We start from the raw sequence: 22,575 nt of genomic DNA on the forward strand, positions 1-22,575 counted from the left end.
CCAAACAGCCGAGCAGAACCCTAGGCGATATTGGTTGGCGTACTCAGCGTTTGTGACATTCGCTCACCTTGTGACGATTTCAGTCTGTCGTAAGTCACCCTTGTAGAAGCTGCTGGGTTGTTAAACATATCAACCAGGGGACTCGTCTGTGCTCGACTGGGTGGCGCCGGCGGCATCCTCAGCGTGTTCCTAGAAATGGTGTCATATTCTCCAGCCATCTGAAACACAATGGAAGAAAAATAAAAAATAAACGGGAGGAAAACTGAACACCATTCCCAAAACACTAAAAGCAGAGATCAGTCTGTGATGAAGGTCAATAACCCTGTAGCAACACAGATGACGGGAACCCGACACATGGGGTGTATCATGAATTCTGTCTGATCATCCCGTCTAAACCTAGTTCTATTTTACCATAGGCAGATAATGGTGGCAGTAACCATACATATTTCTGAAACCCGCATAATTACCATATCCCAGACAAGTAGTGATTTCAGCACCGCTAAGCAGAACATGACTCGGTACCAGGCAGAGAGGAGAATATCTAGTACACAATAATAGCGCATGCACCAGGGTGAGAAGTCATCGTGTGATTCTCGGGGGTCATACCAGTGCTTTCTTGTCCATGAGTGGAGAAGGTTCGGGGGTGCCAGATATAGGAGTGGATCCAGGAGTCTTTAGTTCTTTGATATTGTTAATGACGGTTTCCGGCACGTGTGAGACATCGCTGCACGTTTCCTGCCACTTGGGGATTCTGGACGTTAGTAAGTCAGTAGACTAAAGAAAAAAAAACAGACAAATAGACTATGGTTACAAAGTCTAAAAAGAGGTTTAATATTTATGGCAGGCAATATAAATAGATGGGGAACGTAGCTCAAACTTGAGAACGACTAATCACGGGAGCTAAAACAATGGCCAATACGAGGACCAACAAACCCGATGACATGTGGAGGTCGACAACGGTTTGTGGATCTTACGTGTGATTGACTTATCCCTTGCGTTGATTCCGCATCCAATGTGCGGGTTCCCTTTTTGGATAGTTTATGGCATACAATCTGTCAGATAACACGATCACTTTGACATCATCAACGAAACGTCTCTTGTCGAGCCCTGACCTTAGTGTGTGCTCACATTCTCCTTCACCGGATACAACAATGTACACCCAAAACATATCTAGCAATAATCAACACAAAATAGTGCCCGGGGACTTTCCATAACACAGCGATCAGTTACGGCTCGGATGACAGCGGATTCTGCTGCGCCCCCAGTCAACAAACTGTGCGGACCCTGTTGGCTAAAGCTTAGCAATGGGAGTAGTAACACATTAAAAAGTAGATTTTAGTAAAGACATGGACCACATAATTAAAAATACACATAGTGTAGATGCATTATGATTTTTCTTGCCATTTGTAGGATATACAGATCATCTTACTATCAAGTGAATGAATACGTGATTTGTATAATGTATGCAGCTCCCATGCAGCGGGATATCATGTCACCAGTAAGGTGGAGGAACTTGTGCACCTCGGCCCAATAGCTGCAAGCTACGCCTCTGCTTACAGTACCACAAACACATGCATTTGCCTTGGACAATCTCACCTGTATGTGGAAGTTATTCAGGTAATTTGAAAAATTACAATGCTTGTCGACCAGGAAGCAGAAACGCCTCTTCTCCTCCAGTAACGCTTCCCGGCAGCCTTCAGCTATAAACTTCTGGATGTCATTCTGATGGGAAGTGATTGTCTCCAAATACTATGAGATTAGAAAAGAAGAAGAATTTAAAAATGTATTCAATGGCAAGGATAGCATAAGAATTAAACCTAAGCACTGGTCAGGGGTCTCAGTCTTCAAAATACAAGAAACCTGATGGATGCCATTATAAGTCGATGAGATCCATCCGGATTCATTGGGATCCATTCTAAAACAGATCTATCATGGCTCTGTTAGGCCCAATTCACATAGCGTTTTTGCCCTACATTTCATGTTAGTCGGAAAAGCTCCAAAAGTACATGATAAACTTGTTCAAAAGGGCTCCTTTATCCCGACGGAGACCAAAAGAGTGTCCTTTTGGTCTGCGTCGGACTGATTTACCTTTTTTTTTTGAAGGATGCAATAGCATAGCAGACTATGCTATTCCATCCTGAGGGATCCCACAAAAAAAGGCGTAAACCGAACAGTATAGGTTTTAAGCATGAAAGCCTATGGGTGACGAATGCCACTGTAAGGGTTCCATCACAGGTATACATTAAACGTATACCTTGGAGAGCTCCAGACATCAATGTCCATATATGGACAGTGATGTCAGGGGCTTCTCCAGAACTGGATTCCCTGACCAGAGCAATGCCGATGCTCCGGCCAGGGACTCCGGCTTTGCAAAGCTTCTGACTTTAGGAGTTTTCCCAGGGCCAGTCCTCGGACGACGTATCCCACTGTATGCAATACAGCGGTATAAGTTTTGGCCTTTCGTCAGAGCTATATGTCGGGTGTCTTCCTGACGTAGATCTCCGACGGAAGGCCAAAATGTGATGTGAATGGGGTGAATGAAAGCATCACACTAGTGTAAAACAGAGCCTTTGTGCCCTGTAATTTGCGGTGACAGTATGGTTTCTACATGACAGCAATTTATAGCTGTTATTCTCCATGACACAAATGGCCAAGAAATGTGTCAGCTTAGTGGTAAAAATCCATAAGAGGTATATTTAATGTATCCCCCAAATACTTATTATTCTCAGTTTGACAGAAAGCCAAATGCATGGAATGATTATTGTTCAGTTCCCAAGCAAATTGAAGCCTAGTTTTTTATTTTCCTGGATAAGAAGCCCTGATACGCAGTATGCTCCTGACCTTGTCTGATCAACCGTCTACACGAGGAACAATGCAGAAAACTGCCAAGGACATAGACCATGAAAAATAGACTTCCGTAAACAACCTTTTCTAAGCATTCTGTATGAGGCTTTGACTACAAGCAGGACAAGATGTGTCAAGAGAAAAATAGTCCTTCATGAGAAAGTGTGAACGGCGTCCTCCTTAAATCAGGACATCTATACATTGCAATAAATAAATCTGAGCCAATAGGTGAAGTTAAACCAACTTAAATGGTTCACCTAAGCACGATTCGGAGCACTCGCAGTATCCGCTATATGCGAATAACGTTTCCAGTCCGTCAGCGAACCCTCTTGGCCAGTCAGGTGTGACACCCTCAAACTTGTTCTAAGAACTTCTTGCTTCATACAAATCTGAGCATTTGAGGAACTAATCGATATATATGTCATCTGATGCCTTTAATTCAGGTATTTAAAAGGGTTCTCATGACAAGCCCCGTTCCTATGCCTTATTATGGCTAGCGCAATTCATAGCGGGCAGTCCCCCCACTTGGGACCCCTCTCTCTGGCAGACCCAGTGCATTTGAATGGCATGCATGTAATGCTACTTTTCCTCTGCAGTGACTTATAGGCCGCTTCCTCCGTTGATCAGCAAGGGACCCTCTTTGTAGCCACTCTCTTCTCTGGTGACTAGAAAAGGTACTAAAATACTGACCGCTCCTCTAATTGGGCATTTGAAAATGGGCTGCCTCAACCAGACGAGCCCTTTAGATACCAACCTCCGTTTCCCTCATGTCATATTTTGAAGCATTTCTAGTCCCTTGACTTTTCCTTCTGAGTTTCTTTAGTTCTGCCTGAGATTTCTCCAGAGAGTCCACTTTATGTTTGTGTTCGGTCTGGTATCGCTTCAGAGTAGCCTGACAGAAAAAGAAATAACCTCCATATCATTTTTATAGATAAGCTTGAGTAAAGGTAACAAAGAAATTCCATCAAAAACTGCTCGGCAACATTGAACGCGTTCCAATAGTTATTGCATGACAAGATATCGAGAGGAAAGACACGGGGTGAAAAAAGTTGCCTGAAAGTCAAATCACTGTTGCTATTGAAAGGGGTTGCTATTAAAAATGTCTTAAGTGGCTCAAAAGGTTAAATTATGTTTAATATAGTTAAAACTTTAAGTTTGGACACGAAGGCCCTGTTCACACGGCAGAATTTTTGTGAACGAACTCTCTGCAAAATTCTGCCTCCTATTCATTTCTATGGGAGTCGGACGCTTCTTTTTCCCCACTAGCTGATTTTTTCATCTAGCGGGAAAAAAAGAAGTGTCCTGCCCGATCTTCTGGCGAATCCCACCCGAACCTCCCATTGAAATCAATGGGTGGAGAAAGAAGTCCACTGGCGATTTTGCAGTGGAACCTGCTAAGCAAAATCCGCTGTGTGAACGTACCATTAGTCACCAGGACCAAGTTCTGCCCACAGGGGCGACATGTTGTCAATGGTAAGGTCACTGCTCCAGCCAGTTATTGACCGTCATGGTCACTTGGTGTTAGATTACCACATTTTGAGCCACTACAAAGTGATTATTAGGGGTTGGAAAGTTCAGACAAAAGTCTGTGTGTAGCCATAGAGAGCATCTCCATCCAGAGTACACCTATATGGATGGAGTCAGTGTTTATGTATAATAACTATATTAGGGAGGCCTTTGAATAAAGTTTTTCTTGGGCCTGAAAAAAGATTCTTTGCGCTGTAACTTCGTCTAAATCTATGTTCATATGAGGGATTAGGAGGTAGAAAATCCTTAACAGATTTCAAGGGAAATCCGTGAGAAAAATCCACATTATGCGCTGATTTTTTACACAGATTTTGTTGCGGATCCACACGCGCATTCAATGGGGCTAATCCACATGGAATCCGCGTCAATAAGGTTTGTGGGCGGATTTTGGTGTGAACAACCAATTAATTAGGTTGGTCATTTGCCCTATCTTGTGTGCGAAGAAAGAAAGTGACCGCTGCTGACAACAGACCAGAGGATATTACCCAAATTCTGCATTATGGTTTCTATACTGAGGTGATAGAACACAGATGGTGGAAGAACTTTCTTTACTGTCTCATGACATAGTGCAAGAGACACAATATAGAAATGTATCAGGGTCTGGTGATATATTCACCTTAAGGTTTATTCCCATTACAGAAAGCGATGTCAGATCACGAGGATATGCAATCACATTCTGATCGGTGAGGATCGACCCCCACCGATCCAGAGATTAAAAAGGGATGAAGTGCTGCTTTAACTAAAGTAGTGCGGTTGCACCTATAATCTCAGGTTTAGTGGGGATCCTAGAGGTCGGATCCACACCAATCAGAAAGTGATGGCATAGCCTAAGGATATGCTATCACTTTCTTTACAGGACTTAAGACACTTTAATGATTACTCTGGGGGATCAAAACTAAAGCAAGGGAAAAGTGGAGCCGTTGCCCATTGCAACAAATCAAGACATGAACTTCATTTTCCTAAAATGATAGCTGGAATTTGATTGGTTGATATGGGCAACTACGCAATTTCTTTCCGCACACGTCTCCCTAGTGTACCTACCTGACAGAATTATCTTATAGTGACTGTATTGTTTCAAATTCAATAGCTTCCAAAACCAATAACGAAATAAAGAATGACGCCAGTCACCATCTCTTATGTATAAGCGCTTTTAAGCTGTGCCATTCCCAGGCACAGAAAGTCCCAGATATAGGGCCAGCGCCAAACTGGTGTATTAAATCTTTTTCTTTCGCAGATATAGAATAGATCTTGATCTCCACATTCTGAAGACTAAAAAGGCTGAACACAGATGTACTTACAGACGTACTTACATTCATATATTTTACATCTTGCTCCGTCTTCCTTTCTAACTCGGCAATTATTTCGCTATGGAACTTTCGGAACTGTAAGATAAATTTTTAGCGTTATTCCTCTGACTACAGTTGTATATACCACAAGTATTAAAATGCAGATGTATGCAAAATCATAGCGCAAATAGGACCATACAAATACTACCAATAAATGTGGGGTCACTTGTGGTAACCCGCTTGTATATTAGGGACTTGCGTATATAGTAATATATTTTATAATTGCTTCCATTAGGAATGGGACTGATAAAGTAATAGAGCAGAGTAATGAGATTTCCAAGCATTCCCTCACCAGGCTACAGCTCAGAATAGACAATTCTGCCTCCATCGATTATTAGATGGCGCCCGCTCAGAAAGATAGTGATTCTGATAGTACGGGAAATTACTGACATATTAGGGACTTTTTGTATATGCAACTTTGTAATATATAAACATAAGTTCACCTGCGGTTTAGGGAGTGTTTTTAATCAGTTTGATGTTGTGGTGCTGCAGTTTTAAGAACCTAAATAAACACAATGGCGGATTGCCGGGTTCTCTCTCTATCGGTACGTCTGTTAATTAACCAGAACGGCTCCAAAAAGTGTCTCCCCCTCTGGAGTACTCAACGTGTCCGTGCATTATAAAGACAGCTGATTGATTTCAATGGGCACCTTGTAATGCTTTATTTTTCCTGTGGTGGCACTGCAGAGGAACTCAACACTTCCTGCCTGCTGATTGCTGGAATACTCCTGTGATCAGCTTATTTTTGGTGGAATTGCAGACTGCCTAATGTTAGTAATAGCTTTGGACATTACACACATACTTTTCTGGAATCCTTATTGTCAATATACCATCATTCTTGGGCATCTACTTCAAAATATCTGGCAATCACTGGATTTTCAAAACAGAGTCTGTAGACCATTGAGCCTACAACTTATTAATCCGCAACCGAGAATCTGCGGACATCCACAGAGTGCAGAGAACTACTTCAGCCTATGTCGGACTCATTAAGTAACGGTGTTACAACGGTATGGAAGCCGGCCGGCAATCACGTAAGTCTTAGGGTATGTGCACACACACTAATTACGTCCGTAATTGACGGATGTATTTCGGCCGCAAGTACCGGACCGAACACAGTGCAGGGAGCCGGGCTCCTAGCATCATAGTTATGTACGACGCTAGGAGTCCCTGCCTCGCTGCAGGACAACTGTCCCGTACTGTAACCATGTTTTCAGTACGAGACAGTTGTCCTGCAGTGAGGCAGGGACTCCTAGCATCGTACATAAGTATGATGCTAGGAGCCCGGCTCCCTGCACTGTGTTCGGTCCGGTACTTGCGGCCGAAATACGTCCATCAATTACGGACGTAATTAGTGTGTGTGCACATACCCTTACGATTAAGGTTTGTAAGAAGAGGATACGTACATTTTCTTCTAGGTTTTCATTCAGCTTTTTGTGTACACTGGAGATTTCCAGAAGGACCTGGCCTGTGAATAAAAAGCACATGACTTGTGTTATTCATAGATAAATCAATAGATATTAATGTTCCTTAATAGTTTTCGCTTATCTGAAACTGTAATAAACCAAACAAATTGCACACGTTGTTCTTTAGATTTTCCGCATGTGTGTTTGGGAATTTCCATGCAGGTCATACTGCAAGGGTTACCAGCATGCTGCCTAATACATTATAACTTATTACCAGACCAGTAATGTAACGTGCCGTGGAGTCATTTAGACAGGGTTCTATATACATAGCCTTTAATCACAGGGTTATATTCTATGTCCACCGTTGCAAACTATTCTTTATTATTGTTCCAATGCATCCCGAATAAAAAATAAAGCAATGTTGCAAATAGTCTTGGTTGAAAATATCCTACCGTTTTGTGTATACAGCTCCTATGCAGACCTATGTGTATCCCCCCCTCCCCCCGAATTATTGCAAATTCATCATTTTACTTTGTTAATTGGAGATATGTGCTGGAACATTACAGTTTAATTTGCATGCACTATATTCTTGATTTTCTCATTGTCCATTCATCAATTCTAAAACATTCCCATCAGCATACATTTTTACAAAAATCTGGCACCCCCAAATAGAAGGCTGTAGCTAAAGGGCAGTGTGTCCCTACACGGCAACCAGTCTGCCTCAAATGACGGAGACAGAACTGGAAACTGACTGCAGGAAAGAGGAACAGCTGCTTGGTTGCCATCAAGTCATTCACCATCTTAGCCCGTTTTAGTAATTACATTTTCTCCATAGGTAGAGAGAACCCCTTTTAACGTGCACAGATCACTCACTATACGACAGCTCACTTTAGGACCATTAATGTACATATTCAAACACGGCTTTTAGTGTGCGCAGGGCTGGCATCAGCACCAGGCAAACCTAGGCAGGTGCCCGGGCCAACTGGGCTAGGGGTGGACCCATGATGATCTGGATAAACACGCATGAGATGAACCCTATTTGTGATCATAGTTTGCTTCTGTATATTTACTTCGATTGGTACTAATATTATCCTCTATGTAAAGATGTGTCCTTTGCTTGAATTTGGTTTAGGACTCCAATTTCTCATGAACCCAATTCAATATCGCGACATGTTAGCAAAACCCTGGACAGGCTGAAATTCACATCAGAGCCACCTGTTGCCCACACAGACACATATAGCCTAGGCATCTTGTGACACAGTATCTCTAAATCATGTTTTTTTATTTTGTTTTAAAAGCTAATGATATCTCACCACACTTCAGGATATGTTGAGATAAGAGAAAAGATAAAGAAGGACACAGAGTTAGCAGAGCTAGAAGCAGCGTCGCACATTAGTGTGTACAGACGACACAACCTTGAAGTTCGCGCATAGGCCAGATACACAGACGAATATCTTACATTCCACTTCAAGAATGAGATGTGACATAAACCTCATCCTCCATGGAGTTTATTTTTATTTGCTCTTTTACCTCATCTGTATAAAAGGGAAAGGCGAGACCTCGACGTACTAAACAGCCAAGAAGTGAAGCTGCTCATACTGGCTTTTCGGCTTCTCGGATTGTTTAACCTATTATGTACTTTTCCATTACCATTGAATGCAGGATAAATATTCAAGAACCTGCTGGCACGTGGACAATTCTTAACCTCTCGTCACATCAGGTTTCAATATAACCATTGCAAATCTTCTAAAAAAAAATAAAATCCAACAAGTAGAACAAATGTAAGAACCGAGCAGTAATGCAACTACAAGTCTAAGCAAGCCCTGCATCTGTCCTACTTTCCTCCATGACACACAAGCGAGCTTAAGATGTCTAGTTAAAGTGTAACTAAACTTTCAAAAAACTTCTGACATGTCAGAAGTTTTGATTGGTGGGGGTCCAAGCACTGAGACCCCCACCGATCGCTAAAACGAAGCATCAGAAGCGCTCGGGTGGGCGTTGAGCCCCTTAGTTTCTGATCGGCTTTTCTCGGAAAGCCCAGCAATTTGTGTACGGGCTCAATAGAAAGTCTATGAGCCAGTACACCGCTGCTCAGCTTTTTGAGAAAAAACGATCAGAAACTAAGCAGCTCAACGCTCACCCGAGCGCTTCTGATGCTTCGTTTTAGCGATCGGTGGGGGTCTCAGTGCTCGGACCCCCCAATCAAAACTTTGGACATGTCATTATGACATGTCACGAGTTTTGAAAGTTTAGTTACCCTTTAAGAAAACCCATTTCAAATACGCTATTAGGGCATCCTGAGTTAATAGAGGGGAGTCCATCACTTGGGCATCTATCATCAAAAGCTGAAAGCAGCTGCGAAAAGAGTCTCTCGTTCTGGAGGACCAGCACGTTCATGCATTACATGGACAGCCCATTGATTTAAACGGGCACAATGTAATGCTTCATTTGCCCTCTGGTGGCGCTGCAGGGGAATTAAACACTTGCCGCCAGATTACAGCGGATTGCTGGGGGTTTCAGTAGCTAAACATCCTGTGATCAACTTATTTTTGAGGGACTCTTGTAACAAAAAGGAAACGTCTAAATCGGAGAACCCCTTCGAACCAGAACCAACATTATACAGCCCCCCTCCCATGTTGCAAAACCAAAGGAGGGGGAGCAGCATTTCTGCATTGTGATCAAGAGTGGAAACTTGTGCCAACAAGGAAAGGTAAATGTTGAATTGTAACATTGTGAGTGTGGAAAGTTCTGATTGGCAGCTTCTCAACTATGCACGGAGCATTCCTGAAACAAGAAATAACATGGCATCCACAAGTGACGATGGTTACCGAGCAGAGGAAGACGAAATACAAAGGAACTGATTCATTATAAAGGATCAATGGCGTCCATGGACCCCAGCAGTAAAAAAAAAAACAGACCAAGTATCAACGAGGCTCATATACCCCCTCCCACAGTTCTTGATAGAATATATTTCATATAAGGCTTCGTTCACATCTGCGTTGGGGTCCCATTCTGACCAGAGGCTTCCGTTTCCATCATCGACGCTATTGCTCCCGGCAAAACGATGGGTCCGGTGCACAACAGACACAAATGGAAACCATGGGCACCGGATCCGTTACCATTGAAATCAATAGTGATGGAAACGGAAACCTCTGGTTTCCGTCGGTGTCAGTTTGAGTCTGCTCAGGGTCCCGTTTTGACGGAGACCTACGACGGAACGTCAGAACGGGACCCCAACGCAAATGTGAACGAAGCCTAAAATATATAATCCGATTTTATGTCAATAAATCGTAATCATTGTATAAATAAAAAATATGCAACTTCCTAATTAATGGTGTATCAATTCATCATTTTCAAGATCCCTGCTTTCAGTAAGTGAATGGAAACATTCCTGTTTACATCCAGCGCTGTAAACCTGACCTGATCGTGCCAAACAGAGATTGGCTGCCAAGGTCAGGCGATGGGTCATCACGATGGATGAAACGTCATCACATTTTTAACAGAAAGCAACGGGGGACAGAGCAGCCTGGCAAAGTGAAAACTATGGAAAATTGCTAAGGCTCACAATAGCGTTACGGCTTATGCTCCCAACGGTGCCATGGGAGCTATGCAGGGTCCGTTTTGGAACAGATCCGAATCATGACGGACGCCACCGACTTATAATGGGACCTGTAAAATTTCAATAGGTGTTTCTTATTTTTTACACCCAAAATACCGTGACCCCTGAAGAAAAGCTAAAAACTTGAACAGACCGGAAAAGGAGTATAGTATTATTTTAAAAGTTAAAGTTCATACAGTCTAACTTTTCAAACGAAAAAAAACAAACCCTTGAATCCAAATTACTTGCCCACCGGTTATTTAGTGGTTATAATTTTCACACTAAGAGTCTCTTATGGACCCAGAATTTATTTTTTTCCCCAGAAATGTATATTCTATGGTAATTAAATTTCATTCATCCTAAATTGTGATATCTTGCTGCGGAGTATTCTCATAATGGGAAATGAGACGCCCAGACTGTCTGGACCACCAAGAGAAATCAACAAATATCGACTGAACCAACCATTGTTCATGCCCAAGAAGCAGCCCAAATTCCTTCAAAAAGTGGCGCAGACTTTAGTAACACGGATGCTGCATGGTATGAGATGTATATACATCACCCGGGGAGAACAATGGGGCAGCACATAATCAGATTAAAAAGTCAGAAAAGGAATTAAAATCTTTCATCAGATTAACATTTTAAGCAGAGTGTAAAAATGTTCCACTGCCCAATAGTGGCCTACTTATATACGTGACTATTAACCATGTGAGAACGCACTAAATCTCCGTAAAGAGGAATTCTACGCTCAGTTTATTTACACACAAAGACGCATTCATTATCCACATTACATACAGCTTTAGGCGCGACTATAAAAACAAATTGCAAATAAGGCACCGCTACGTAATTGCTTTATGGTCCCGATATTTTGGATAAGGATGCAGTCTGCTAAAGGGTTAAAGAGCTTTATGGTTCCAGAAAGCAACTTATTTATTGTATAATGAAGGGTTATAATATAATGCATGGAGTTCTTAAAGATTTCAAGATCTCTGCTTGCTGTCTTTCAATAGAAGCCATGGTCATGTGATGGACACAGGTGCACGGCTGTAACTCTAATGTGCACTCGTGTGATCATCACATTCACAAAGTAATCAATTAAAGTTCCTATTAGGGCAGGGCAATTAATCGAATAAAAAACCAAAAACAACGAAATTCAGCACAATTAACCAACGTCCTCTTGCGCATTTCGGTTATTTTTTCCCCCCAGGTTTAAACTATATCTGCATCGTCACATAAAGTTGAATCCAATGGTAGAACAGGGGGCTGTAAGGTCCCTGATCTACCATTCACTAAGTATCGATGGCCGCGAGGCAGTGACGTCATCCCGCCTGTCTCCGCCGAGACGCACAGACCGGAGGAGCAGAGGGATCTCCTCCACCCGTCACTGGAACGGGGTTACGAGAGTATGTACATTATTTTTATTAGGCACTATTGGGTCTGTGTGTGGGCAGCTATAGGGGCATTTTACAGCGTGGGGGCAACTATGGGGCATTATACTGTGTGGAGGGTAGCTATAGGGGCATTATATTGTGTAGTGGGCAGTTATGGGGCAATATACTGTCATGGGGCAGTGTCAGGGGGTATATTATATACAGTAGTATACAGTAGGCTTAGGGGGTAAATATAAATTCAATGGCGTAGCATGCAAATAGGGGGCGGGGCATGAAAAGGAGTGTAGCATAAATAATTAATCGTAATCAAGGTTACATGTTCAATTAATCCAGATTTTGATTTAGGTCATAAATCGATCAGCCCTAGTTCCTATTAAATGACAGCAAGCAGAGATCTTAAAAGGTATTTATTGGAAAATTAAAAAACTAGACAACTATGAAAAAGGGGGTCGAAGGTCCCCTGTCTAGTTACTGTAAGTAACAACTACTCTGAGCCAACAATAGTAAAACTATTTTGGGTAATAATTCAGAAAATCCCGACAATCAAAACGGAGGAGGAACAAAAAGATATAATAAAAAAAATATATAAATGATATGTGATCCAAATAATTTAATGGTGTGTAGGTCAGAATTATACATATACCACTCCATATACACATACTGGAAAGCGGTATAACTTTTCATTGTGCTATAAATTTTATTAGCGGATGTCGGAGTACCCCTTTAGCTCAACCGAGCAACAATGTGCAAAAATGTCTAATATTATTTCTTTGCAGTTTGTGGGCAGCGATGGGGTTTGCCTCCCTATCCGTGTACTCACCACATTCATGCCACATTAAACAGATATAAGAAATATAATCCTGTTATTTAAATGCAGCCAAATAAATCCATGTATTAAAAATAAATAAAAACAATATGTAAAAATTGAAAATAAGTAAAAATCAGCCATTCGATAAGCTCTATAGATTTTCCATAAGATCTTAAAACAAACCCTTAAAAGTCTTTACTACTGCGATTCGATCATTAGTTTTTGTCAGGTCCTTTAAATATCAAAGGAGGTAAATACCTCAGAAAGGGAACGGCTAATCACAAAATAAAAACTAATCCCACTTCTGCTTCAGAGTCACCGACTTCAGCTTATTCTTTGTCATCCGTGCATTGTCATTGTTGCCATCAAATCCTGTGACCTTTTGTGAAGACTGAACACTGTTTATGCTGCAACACTCGGCAAATATTGACTCCGGGCCTACACAGTGTCACATCGGCAGTGCGGAGAGCTGGGCACCATCTGTCCGCCAGTGCTTACCAGCGGATGTGAACGTATAGTATAGGAGATGCAGAATACAGGGTCGTCCGTACGGTACAGGGAGCACGTGCAGGCAGAAATAATATAAGAGCTCGGCTTCTACGGAACAATATATATCCAGAGCTGACCGGCTCTTCTTAACTGATAGGTGTATGGGCCTATACATTAAACATGGGAAACAATAGTCTCATGCACAATTCTAACCAGATAATTACATGGACATGTTATGTAGAGTCTTCTATGTACATTTCGAAAAATCAACAAGCCATGTAAAATGAATGACTGCAAGAAAAAAAAGAAAACCGCATAGGATAAATCAAACCTCCGCCTGTTCACATCGGAGATCAGCAAAAGTTAAATCATCAATAATGGGGAAGTTTACTATAGTTCCTCCTGTCACCTTTTATTCCTGGACATTAATTGAATAGAGCAAAAGCAACAGTGACATCTAAAGGCCATAAGAGGTACTACACCAATTCAAACAAAAATAGATTATTATTACATATGTGCGCATAACTTTTCAAAACGCACAAGCTTATAGAAGAGAAACTACTCATGATCTACAATGATCCATAGCCCGTGCCTGTGTCCAATTCTTTATTGACATATAATTACTCCACTAACAAGAGACGACAAACAGGCATTTCAGAAGCGACATGATAAAAGGTCGGATTGTTTCAACCATTATCCATTCTGATTTAGCTCGCAGTTGCCTAACAGTATTGTTATTGGGTAACTATGGACACAACACACACACCCTGTGTGAACTTTATAGCCACCCACCTATGTAATCACTTCTTTACAGCGCTCCTGCTGTGCCTGCACTTCAGACTTCCGAGAAACAAAAATGTCTATAGAAATAAAAGCAGCAGTAGCGAAGCAAGTGCAACCACCGAACAACAATCCCTCAGCACAGGGGCAATAGAATAAATTAACGCTCAACAACCCAAGTGAATTGACAATGATATTTGAGAGTGGAAGTTTAAGGGGTTGCCGGATTACAAAAAAGCGTTTGCCTCTTTTCCAGAAACAGCGCCACCCCAGGCCATTGGATGTATTTGGCATAGCAGCTTAGCCTTATTCACGTAAATGGGGCTGAGCTGCAATTCCAGACTCGTTCCATGAACAAGTCTGGCGCTATTTTTGGTAACTTTTTGCCAATTCTTGAAAACCCTATTAATCAATTAGAAAAAAAAAAGGTTAAACCTCCTGATCGAGGAGCAAAATGGTTAAACGCTGGGACTAATTATGGAGAGTGGAGATTTTTTGTCAATGTACGAGATGTAGAGGAAGTGGGTGGTTGTCTAGAAGTTCCGGACTGACAGTAGTGATTGATATAGGTGAAACCATGAAACAAATTGTTAGTCGCCGACAAGGAAACATGATCCTAAGATTATACAAAAATAATGCAAGTGTATATTATACCTCCCACTGTATCGTCCTTAGTACTGGTTACTATTGTTACTATATACATCGATGGACTGAATGGCAAGACTTGATGACATGGTTCGAATACTAAACAACCTGGAACTTTAGGTGGCTTTAGAACATTTCTTGACGCATTTGCTACTTGTCTGTTGGGTTTTGCCCGGCTTTGACCTACAGTAGATCACTGTTCATACATAATCATATCAACCCTTGACTAGATCCCATCCACCATCACTAGCGAAAAAGAGCATTGGTGACTCCCTATTAAGGCATGTTTATCTGAGGTTCTGTATACATCCCGATTGTAAGCTACGTTCTGCGTATCTGCCAGGAAAGCATAGCCAGGACGTATCCATAGAGCTCATTCACCCGGTGTATGCCAGAAGAGTTATCTTTCAGCGTACGCCAGGACAGTATGTCTCGGCATCCCTTTTTTTTTTTATGATTAAAATTGCGTAGTCGACTAAGCTATCCGATACAAAAAAAAAAGAAACCTATATACCGCACTGTATTACTATACAGTGGCATATGTCGCAGCCTTAGGCTTCGTTCACATCTGCGTCAGGGCTCTGTTTATGGGTTCCGTCTGAGATTCCTGCCACGGGTACCCATTAACGGAGCCCTGACTGAAACAAACGGAAGCCATAGGTTTCAGTTTGTATCACTGCTTTCTATGGTGACGGATCCGATGCAAATGGTTTCCGTTTGTGTAAGTATTCCGTCGTTTTGACGGAGTGAACAGCGCAGTCGACCACGGTATTGATTCCGTCAAAAGAACGGAACCCTTGCACAAACAACTGAGACAAACGGAAACCATTTGCACCGGATCCGTCACCATTGAAATAAATGATGATGCAAACGGAAACCTATGGTTTCCGTTTGTTTCAGTCCGGGTTCCGTTTATGGGTTCCCCTGACGAAAAGCTCTGGCCGAACCCGTGAACGGAGTCGTGAACGAAGCCTAAGTTATACATCAGGAAATCTTCCCGTCGGAAGGAACAAACAAGTTGTGAACGGAGCCTATAATAAAGGCTAAACCCCCGAATACAGCAAAGTGCTCACTGAAATGAATGCATGCGTCATGATTTCAAGGTCACTCCACATGGGTATTATAAATTTCAGTCCCCCCCCCCACATAGAACAGGGCCCAGAAAATGTAAGAAAGGGATGTCCAAACCCAACAACCACATTAATAAATACCTCCAAATGCGAGGTAATAGCCAAACACTAAATATACGTCCTGTTAGCGGGATTCCCCTTCCGTTAGCTATAGTGTAAAGTCACTGGCAAGAGCGACTATCGTTTTGGAGGACTCGAAGGGTCCATTGATTACATGGATACCCATTTATTTGAATGAGCACCAAGTAATGCTATATTTACCCTGCAGCAGTAAAGGAAATGCGCGCCAATTACGATCTTCCATGGTGATAACTGCTGATCGCGGAGAGCTGCCAGTGATCAACTGATTGTCAGTGGGTCTGCAATTAGAAAATGGATGGTCTTGTCTAAGACACATTTGGGAATGATGTAATTGCATAAACAGCAGTAGATGAGCATCCCATAATATATTATTACCTATATTGACATATTATATAGCAAGGCACCTTATTGTGGAACACTATGGACAAGAGTAGCGTTGTTTGTGGGGGAAAAAAAGCAGATCCTTTTTATTCCAATCCTGGACAAAACCTAAGAATCCCACCCACCAGAATCCTTTGCTTCATGACCATCAGTTTTATTAAAGGGGTTTTCCCTTGAGACATTTTGGACATATCCACAGGATATGTCATAAATGTCAGATAGACCCGAACCTATCCCTAGAACGGGGCCCCCTAAACCCCGCTCTACTGCTGTGTTGTGGCTGAAGCGTGCAATTCCCGACCATGAATTACGGAAACAGCGTATATTTATTTTATTACAGGAACCAACAAGGAGGAGTGCATGTATTTATATAGAGGATGGAGCTGTTCGAGACACCACTTCTCATGAGGGTTGTGACCCGAAGGACGGAGCCAGAATCCCTGAGATTGACGATACCACATTTAAGTAATAATATCTTGAGAGGTGGCTCATCTTCAGGAAAAAAACGGAATTATTTTTTGTCTAGAGATTAACTGGCACGAGACCATCGGCACACCTTGGTAGACTATGGTCTTCAAATAGACCTTGGCTGCTACCACTAAGACATGCAGTACTTTCCTCAGTAATGTAATCAAACAGAAGGTCAAGTCACTGCTTCCCAAGAGGTCAATAACCTCACTTTTTGGTCCTCTGAACCTACAAATATTTTTTTTTTTTTTAAAAACTGGCTAAACACGGCTTCATTTTTACCACTTTTAAAAATAGAGGTAATTTCAGATGAACAAACCATTAATGTTGTCCCAATTCTTGTCAATTGAACTGCAGTGGACTCGAGACAACAGGGACATGAATTTGGGTCTCTTTGGCCACAAGTTCGCTTTAAAGAGGACCGGTCACTAGGTTATATAAGCTAAACTGGTTAACTGACCTGAATAGCAATGTCTCGCTGATTCCACTGCTGTTTTTCTATTTTTCATGGACCCCTCCGTTCCAGAGATATGACCCACTGTTGTGTTGGCTCCCTATATGATGTAGTTAGCCAACAGGATGGAGCTAGCCTTGTTGGCTCTGATGCTGACCAATCAGCGTGAGGCAGCTTGAGGGCAGTTCCCGCCCTGTTAGCTAACTAGAGCAAATTTGCAAAGAGGGAGCCAACACAACAGTGGGCCATATCTCTGAAATGGGGAAGGGGGTCCAGGAAAAATAGCGCTGGAATCAGTGAGACAGCGCTATTCCGGTCAGTAAACCAGTTCAACTGATATGATCTAGCGACAGGTCCTCTTTAAAGTCATGCTTCATTTGGAGCTGGATTTATGGTCATTATGGCCCCACGTTCAGCTCTGTTTTAACAAGTAGGTGTTGAGTAAATGCGACCTGAACGTTTTTTTCATGCAAGTTATGTCAGAGTAAAATGCCCATACGGCAGATAAGAAAGACGCTGATGTGGATATTATCATCAACCACTGGTGACATTTACGCTGTAATTATTAACGGATGATAACATATGGCTGAACAAGGGGAGTTCAAAATACTAAACTATTCCATTACCTTTACAGGGCTCCGCAGGAAAGGTGCAGTTCCACCTTGTCATTTCATCAGGATTGGGCAACAGTAATCATGTCTAGGCCTCATTCACACTGCCATGTTACAGATTCCTGTTGTACGAATCCAAAATACCAGACCCATAGACTGGTATGGGTCCATACTTTACCTCCAATTTTATAAGGTGAAAGGAGGTGGTTATTTTTCTCATGGATTATTATGGAATCCGTGAGTAAACACGCGCGGCATGCTCCATCATATGCCGCATTACGCAGTGCTTCTAGGGAAAAATATGGAGTCTTACGGAAGCACTATACGGCGGCACTTAGGAGTCCCGGCTTGTCGGTTTTCCAGGACCCTTAGGCACGCTATGTTCCGCTATATAGGTTCCGTGCACACGGTTTTGCGGTGTCCAACCTCCAACCCCAATGCAGATATTCTAGCGGCTGTGTTTCTTATAACCGAATAGACCAACACTGATGCAACAGTGAACGTTAATGGAAAGATGGTGGACAGACATTATAGTCCAATCTCCATCTGATATCTGTTGGATCACAATATGTGACTCGTTTGGAGCTATTTTACTGAAACAAGTCAGGCCAATGAGTAAGTGTGACTTATGGGGGACGGCTAAAATAAAAAACTGTAACGCAAGTATTGAAATATGGACCTCCTGGAAAAGCTCTTTAAGCCAGTCTTCCATACTGACAAGCCTTGAGATCCAATTACAAAAATCAATTAAAGCTGCGCTCAAGCTCAAAGAATAAAAGCTAAAAAGACTACTAGTAAAAATTGGTGTAGATACAACTTGTCCTCACATTTAGGCCTCATGCACATGGCCGTACCCGTAATCACGGCGCGTGATTACGGAAACGGCCGGCCGCGGGCTGCATTTTCGCGCCGTGCTCCTATACAAAGTATGGGAGCACGGCCCGTAAAAAACGAAAAGTAGGACATGCTCCATAATTCCCGGCACGGACACCTTATTAGGATGGTATGCAACCAAGTAGGCTGTAACGCAGGAGATTTAATACCCTTTTATAACAATTCCACCTGCTTTTAAGAGAGGTCAAGTAAAAAATCTGCACCCATGGAATGGACAACTGAAGGAGCAAAGCTGTGGCTTCTTCAGGCCCTATAATAGCACGGACCGATCCGGCAAAGCAGAATGTGAATACAAAACAAATTTGACCTTGAACTGACAGGTACAGGATTGTCAAACACTGCAGACTATTACATGTATAGAAAGAGAACAGATACTAATACAGTTTATATATACACGCTATAGACGGTGCACAAAACATTAGGTGTATTCCGATGCGGTCAGAGCTAAAGTACAAACATGGCTTAAGATTTATTGTGGATGACACTTGGAAGAAGATGAAAAGTTCCATCTTAAATTTATCAGTTGGGTCACAGTTTGTACCAAAGTTCTAATATAGGACAATATGTGATAAGTCACTACTATTCTGTACCGCAAGCAGAATATCACTAATAGAGGACCGATCACCTCTCGACAGGTCTGGTTTAGTAAATACTTGTATTCCCCATAAAAAATAAATGGACATCTGGGTGTTACCATTCCCCTTGTCAATGAGCGTGTCCCTACACAGTCAGGAGAGCCGACAGGTCCTCTTTAAAGGGACTCCCCATCTAATTTGTGGCGAAACCTAAATAAGAATGGGGAAACAGGAATGGCTACATTTCCCGGTGAGTAAAGTTGTCAGACAGCCGTCCACTATTATCAATATATTTGCACTATTTTTTGGTACATTTTACGCCAAAATAATGTATCTGCTGTGCGACATATTTATTAACCATTTGTGTGACGAATGTCCGTTTGTAAAGGTGGAGTGAAAAGTGTGCGTGACCTACTGCTTGGTCAGGATTTAAACACATTTATGAAATGTGATTTAAAAAAATAAAATAAAATAAAAAATAAAAAAATAAAAATCGCAAAAGAAAAAACAAAAAATCAGTTGCATCATCTACTTCACATAGACCCTGGCGTAGAAAAAGTGCAGAAATTTTAGCCAGTGTGAACATTAATTACATCACAACACGTCAATAAATTAGCCTAATTTTAAAGGGTTTCTCCGGGCATTTTATATCGATGGCCTAACATTCGGACGGGTCATCAATATCAGATCAGATTCCGGCTCCTGATTCACGGCACCACCGCTGATCAGCTGATTAATGGAGCTGCAGTGTTTGTCCCCGCAGCCTTTTCCCAGTTTACAGGAACATCCGTATGGCCTGTGCCAGGGACTGCAGTTCTGGTCCCATTCAATAGAATGAGACTGAGCTACAATCCCAGGCACAACTGCTACGGATGTGTATGGCACCGTGCCTAGCAAAAACCGAAGAGGCCGTGGCGACAAATGCTTCAATCCCTTTAGTCATCTGATCGGTGGGGTTGCCGTGAGTCGGACCCCCACCAGTTTGATATTGATGACCTATCCTAAGGATAAGCCATCAATAGAAAATGCCCGCAGAACCCCTTTAACAGAGCAGTAACAAGGTTTGCATTTTTTTTTTCCGTACCCTCTGAATTGCTTCTACTGTAAGCAGAAGTGAACTGAACAACCAGCAGGTAAAATAAAACAAAACCCCACAAAAAAATAATAAAAAAAAGCCAATGATAATAAATAAAAAAGGTAATACACAATAATTTTGTAACTACAAGTGCAATGATATTCTATAAATAAAGGCTATGTTCACACCTGCGTCTGTGTGTTCCGTTGTTCTGCTCCGTCAGAGGAGAACAACGACGAAGAACAACAACAAGTTCGAGAAGAACAACGAACAACTGACGGAGCAGAACAACGGAATAAAGAGAAGCGACGGTTCTGTTGCACAACGGACGCTGCCGGCGGCTGACGAAACCCATTGACCCATTGTCGGGGTGTCCGTGATTTTATGGGAGACGATAGCACAGCATGCTGCACTACCGTCTCTGATAATCTCGGCCGGATCTGCGACGGAGCCTCCAACGCAGATGTGAACGAGGCCTTAGCATTGTTGGTAGTTTTGTGTGAGAAGTGCTACATAGAATTTACACTTGTCTGTTTTGTTTCTTTTTTATCGGAGACTCGGCCCACCAAATGGCTTCCTCCCCTTTTCGGAGATGACGGACGCATTCAAAATAACCCAAAGCATCTGCAATATTAGCATCAGGTGATTGTGTTCAGCATTACGGGTGTGATTTACAAACTTGGCAGGCCACAAGTCACATACCTTGGCTCGTCTCACTAGAGATACCGGTTCTGTACCTGAGAACTCATCTTCCTCTCAATTTAAGAATTTAATATCTGCTGTAGAAAGGTAAAGCTGATCACCGAATGCCATGACGACTTCTCACGCTTCACTACCGAGGGATCAATCCAAAGGCTAAGCCGCTGATTCATCTACTTGTAGCCATGAAAACCAGGGTCACTCCAACAATCACTTGCTCAGTCGAGCATGAAGAAAACCTCTTGTTCTTAAATGATGGATTGTGCTAGGAGAAGCCATTTTACCACGCAAGTAAATCTACCTCGGATGCAGCAGTTCTATCTATGAGCCCCACCTAAATCAAGAAACGGTGCGCTGGTCGTGCTCTGGTGTCCTCTTTAGCGCAGATTCTTAGGACAAGCCTTACATAAAACCCTATCTATATCCCAATCAGAAAATACAGAAAAACTTTGCAAAGCTCAGTCTAAATCAAAAATTTCAGCAGGATCGGAGGAGGATAATGTGTATGGGGGCCAACCGAAATCCCCTGATGGCAGATACCAGGGAAGAGAGTTGGGCATGCTGAATTGCAGCAAGCCTGATCCTTATTCCTACAGAAGATAAGCGGCAGCGAGTTGAATTGAGCGGAGGTCAAGCATGCGCGCTGCCACGTCATTCAAAGTCTAGGGGCATCAGAGTACAGCACTCGGCTCTGTCAGTCCAATAGACATTGAATTGAGCGGTGGGCACATGCTTGACCGCTGCTTTATTCAAGCTCCTCCGCACTGCAGAGGGTGCAGCGAGGAGGAACGGGGGCTCAGCACCCATGTTCTTGCAATCGGTCGTGGTCCCCAGCGATCAGATAATTTTCACCAAACTACAGAATAGGGCTGGGCAATTATGACCTAAATCAAAATCACGATTAATTGAACATGTAACCTCGATTACTAAAAGATTATGTAGACCACACCCTTTTTGCATGCCACGCCCCTATTTGCATGCTACGCTATTGAATTCATATTTATGCCCTGAGCCTGCTGTATACTACTATAATATACCCCTCACCCTGCCCCTACACAGTATAATGGCCCATAGCTGCCCCTACACATTATAATGCCCCTATAACTGCCTCCACACAGTATAATGCCCCCTATAGCTGCCCTCCACACAGTATAATGCCCCATAACTGCCCTTCACACAGTATAATGTCCCCACAGCTGCCTCTACATAGTATAATGCCCCCATAACGGACTTCCACGCAGTATAATGCCCCAATATCTGCAACCACAACAGTATAAAGTCCCCCATAGCTGCCCCCACGCTGCATAATGCCCCCACAGCTGCCCCCAATAGTGCCTGATAAAAATAACATACATACCCACCTAACCCCGTTCCAATAA

The 22,575-nt window shown here is 42.5% G+C and overlaps 1 protein-coding gene across 2 annotated transcripts in view; it reads right to left on the bottom strand.

Annotated features, from left to right (window-relative positions):
* The window catches only part of BAIAP2L1 (BAR/IMD domain containing adaptor protein 2 like 1), a 72,470-nt gene that overhangs the window by 12,232 nt on the left and 37,663 nt on the right, over window positions 1–22,575 (bottom strand). For both annotated transcript variants that reach the window (XM_075830263.1, XM_075830264.1), the window contains exons 4-9: window positions 7,121–7,182; window positions 5,682–5,753; window positions 3,599–3,736; window positions 1,597–1,749; window positions 607–774; window positions 68–218 (exon numbers count right to left, since the gene is read on the bottom strand). In XM_075830263.1, coding sequence (XP_075686378.1) covers window positions 68–218; window positions 607–774; window positions 1,597–1,749; window positions 3,599–3,736; window positions 5,682–5,753; window positions 7,121–7,182 — 744 coding nt within the window. The remainder of the gene's footprint in view (window positions 1–67; window positions 219–606; window positions 775–1,596; window positions 1,750–3,598; window positions 3,737–5,681; window positions 5,754–7,120; window positions 7,183–22,575) is intronic.

The sequence above is a fragment of the Rhinoderma darwinii genome, chromosome 6, assembly GCF_050947455.1.
Source record: "Rhinoderma darwinii isolate aRhiDar2 chromosome 6, aRhiDar2.hap1, whole genome shotgun sequence".
NCBI classification, from domain to species: Eukaryota; Metazoa; Chordata; class Amphibia; order Anura; family Rhinodermatidae; genus Rhinoderma; species Rhinoderma darwinii.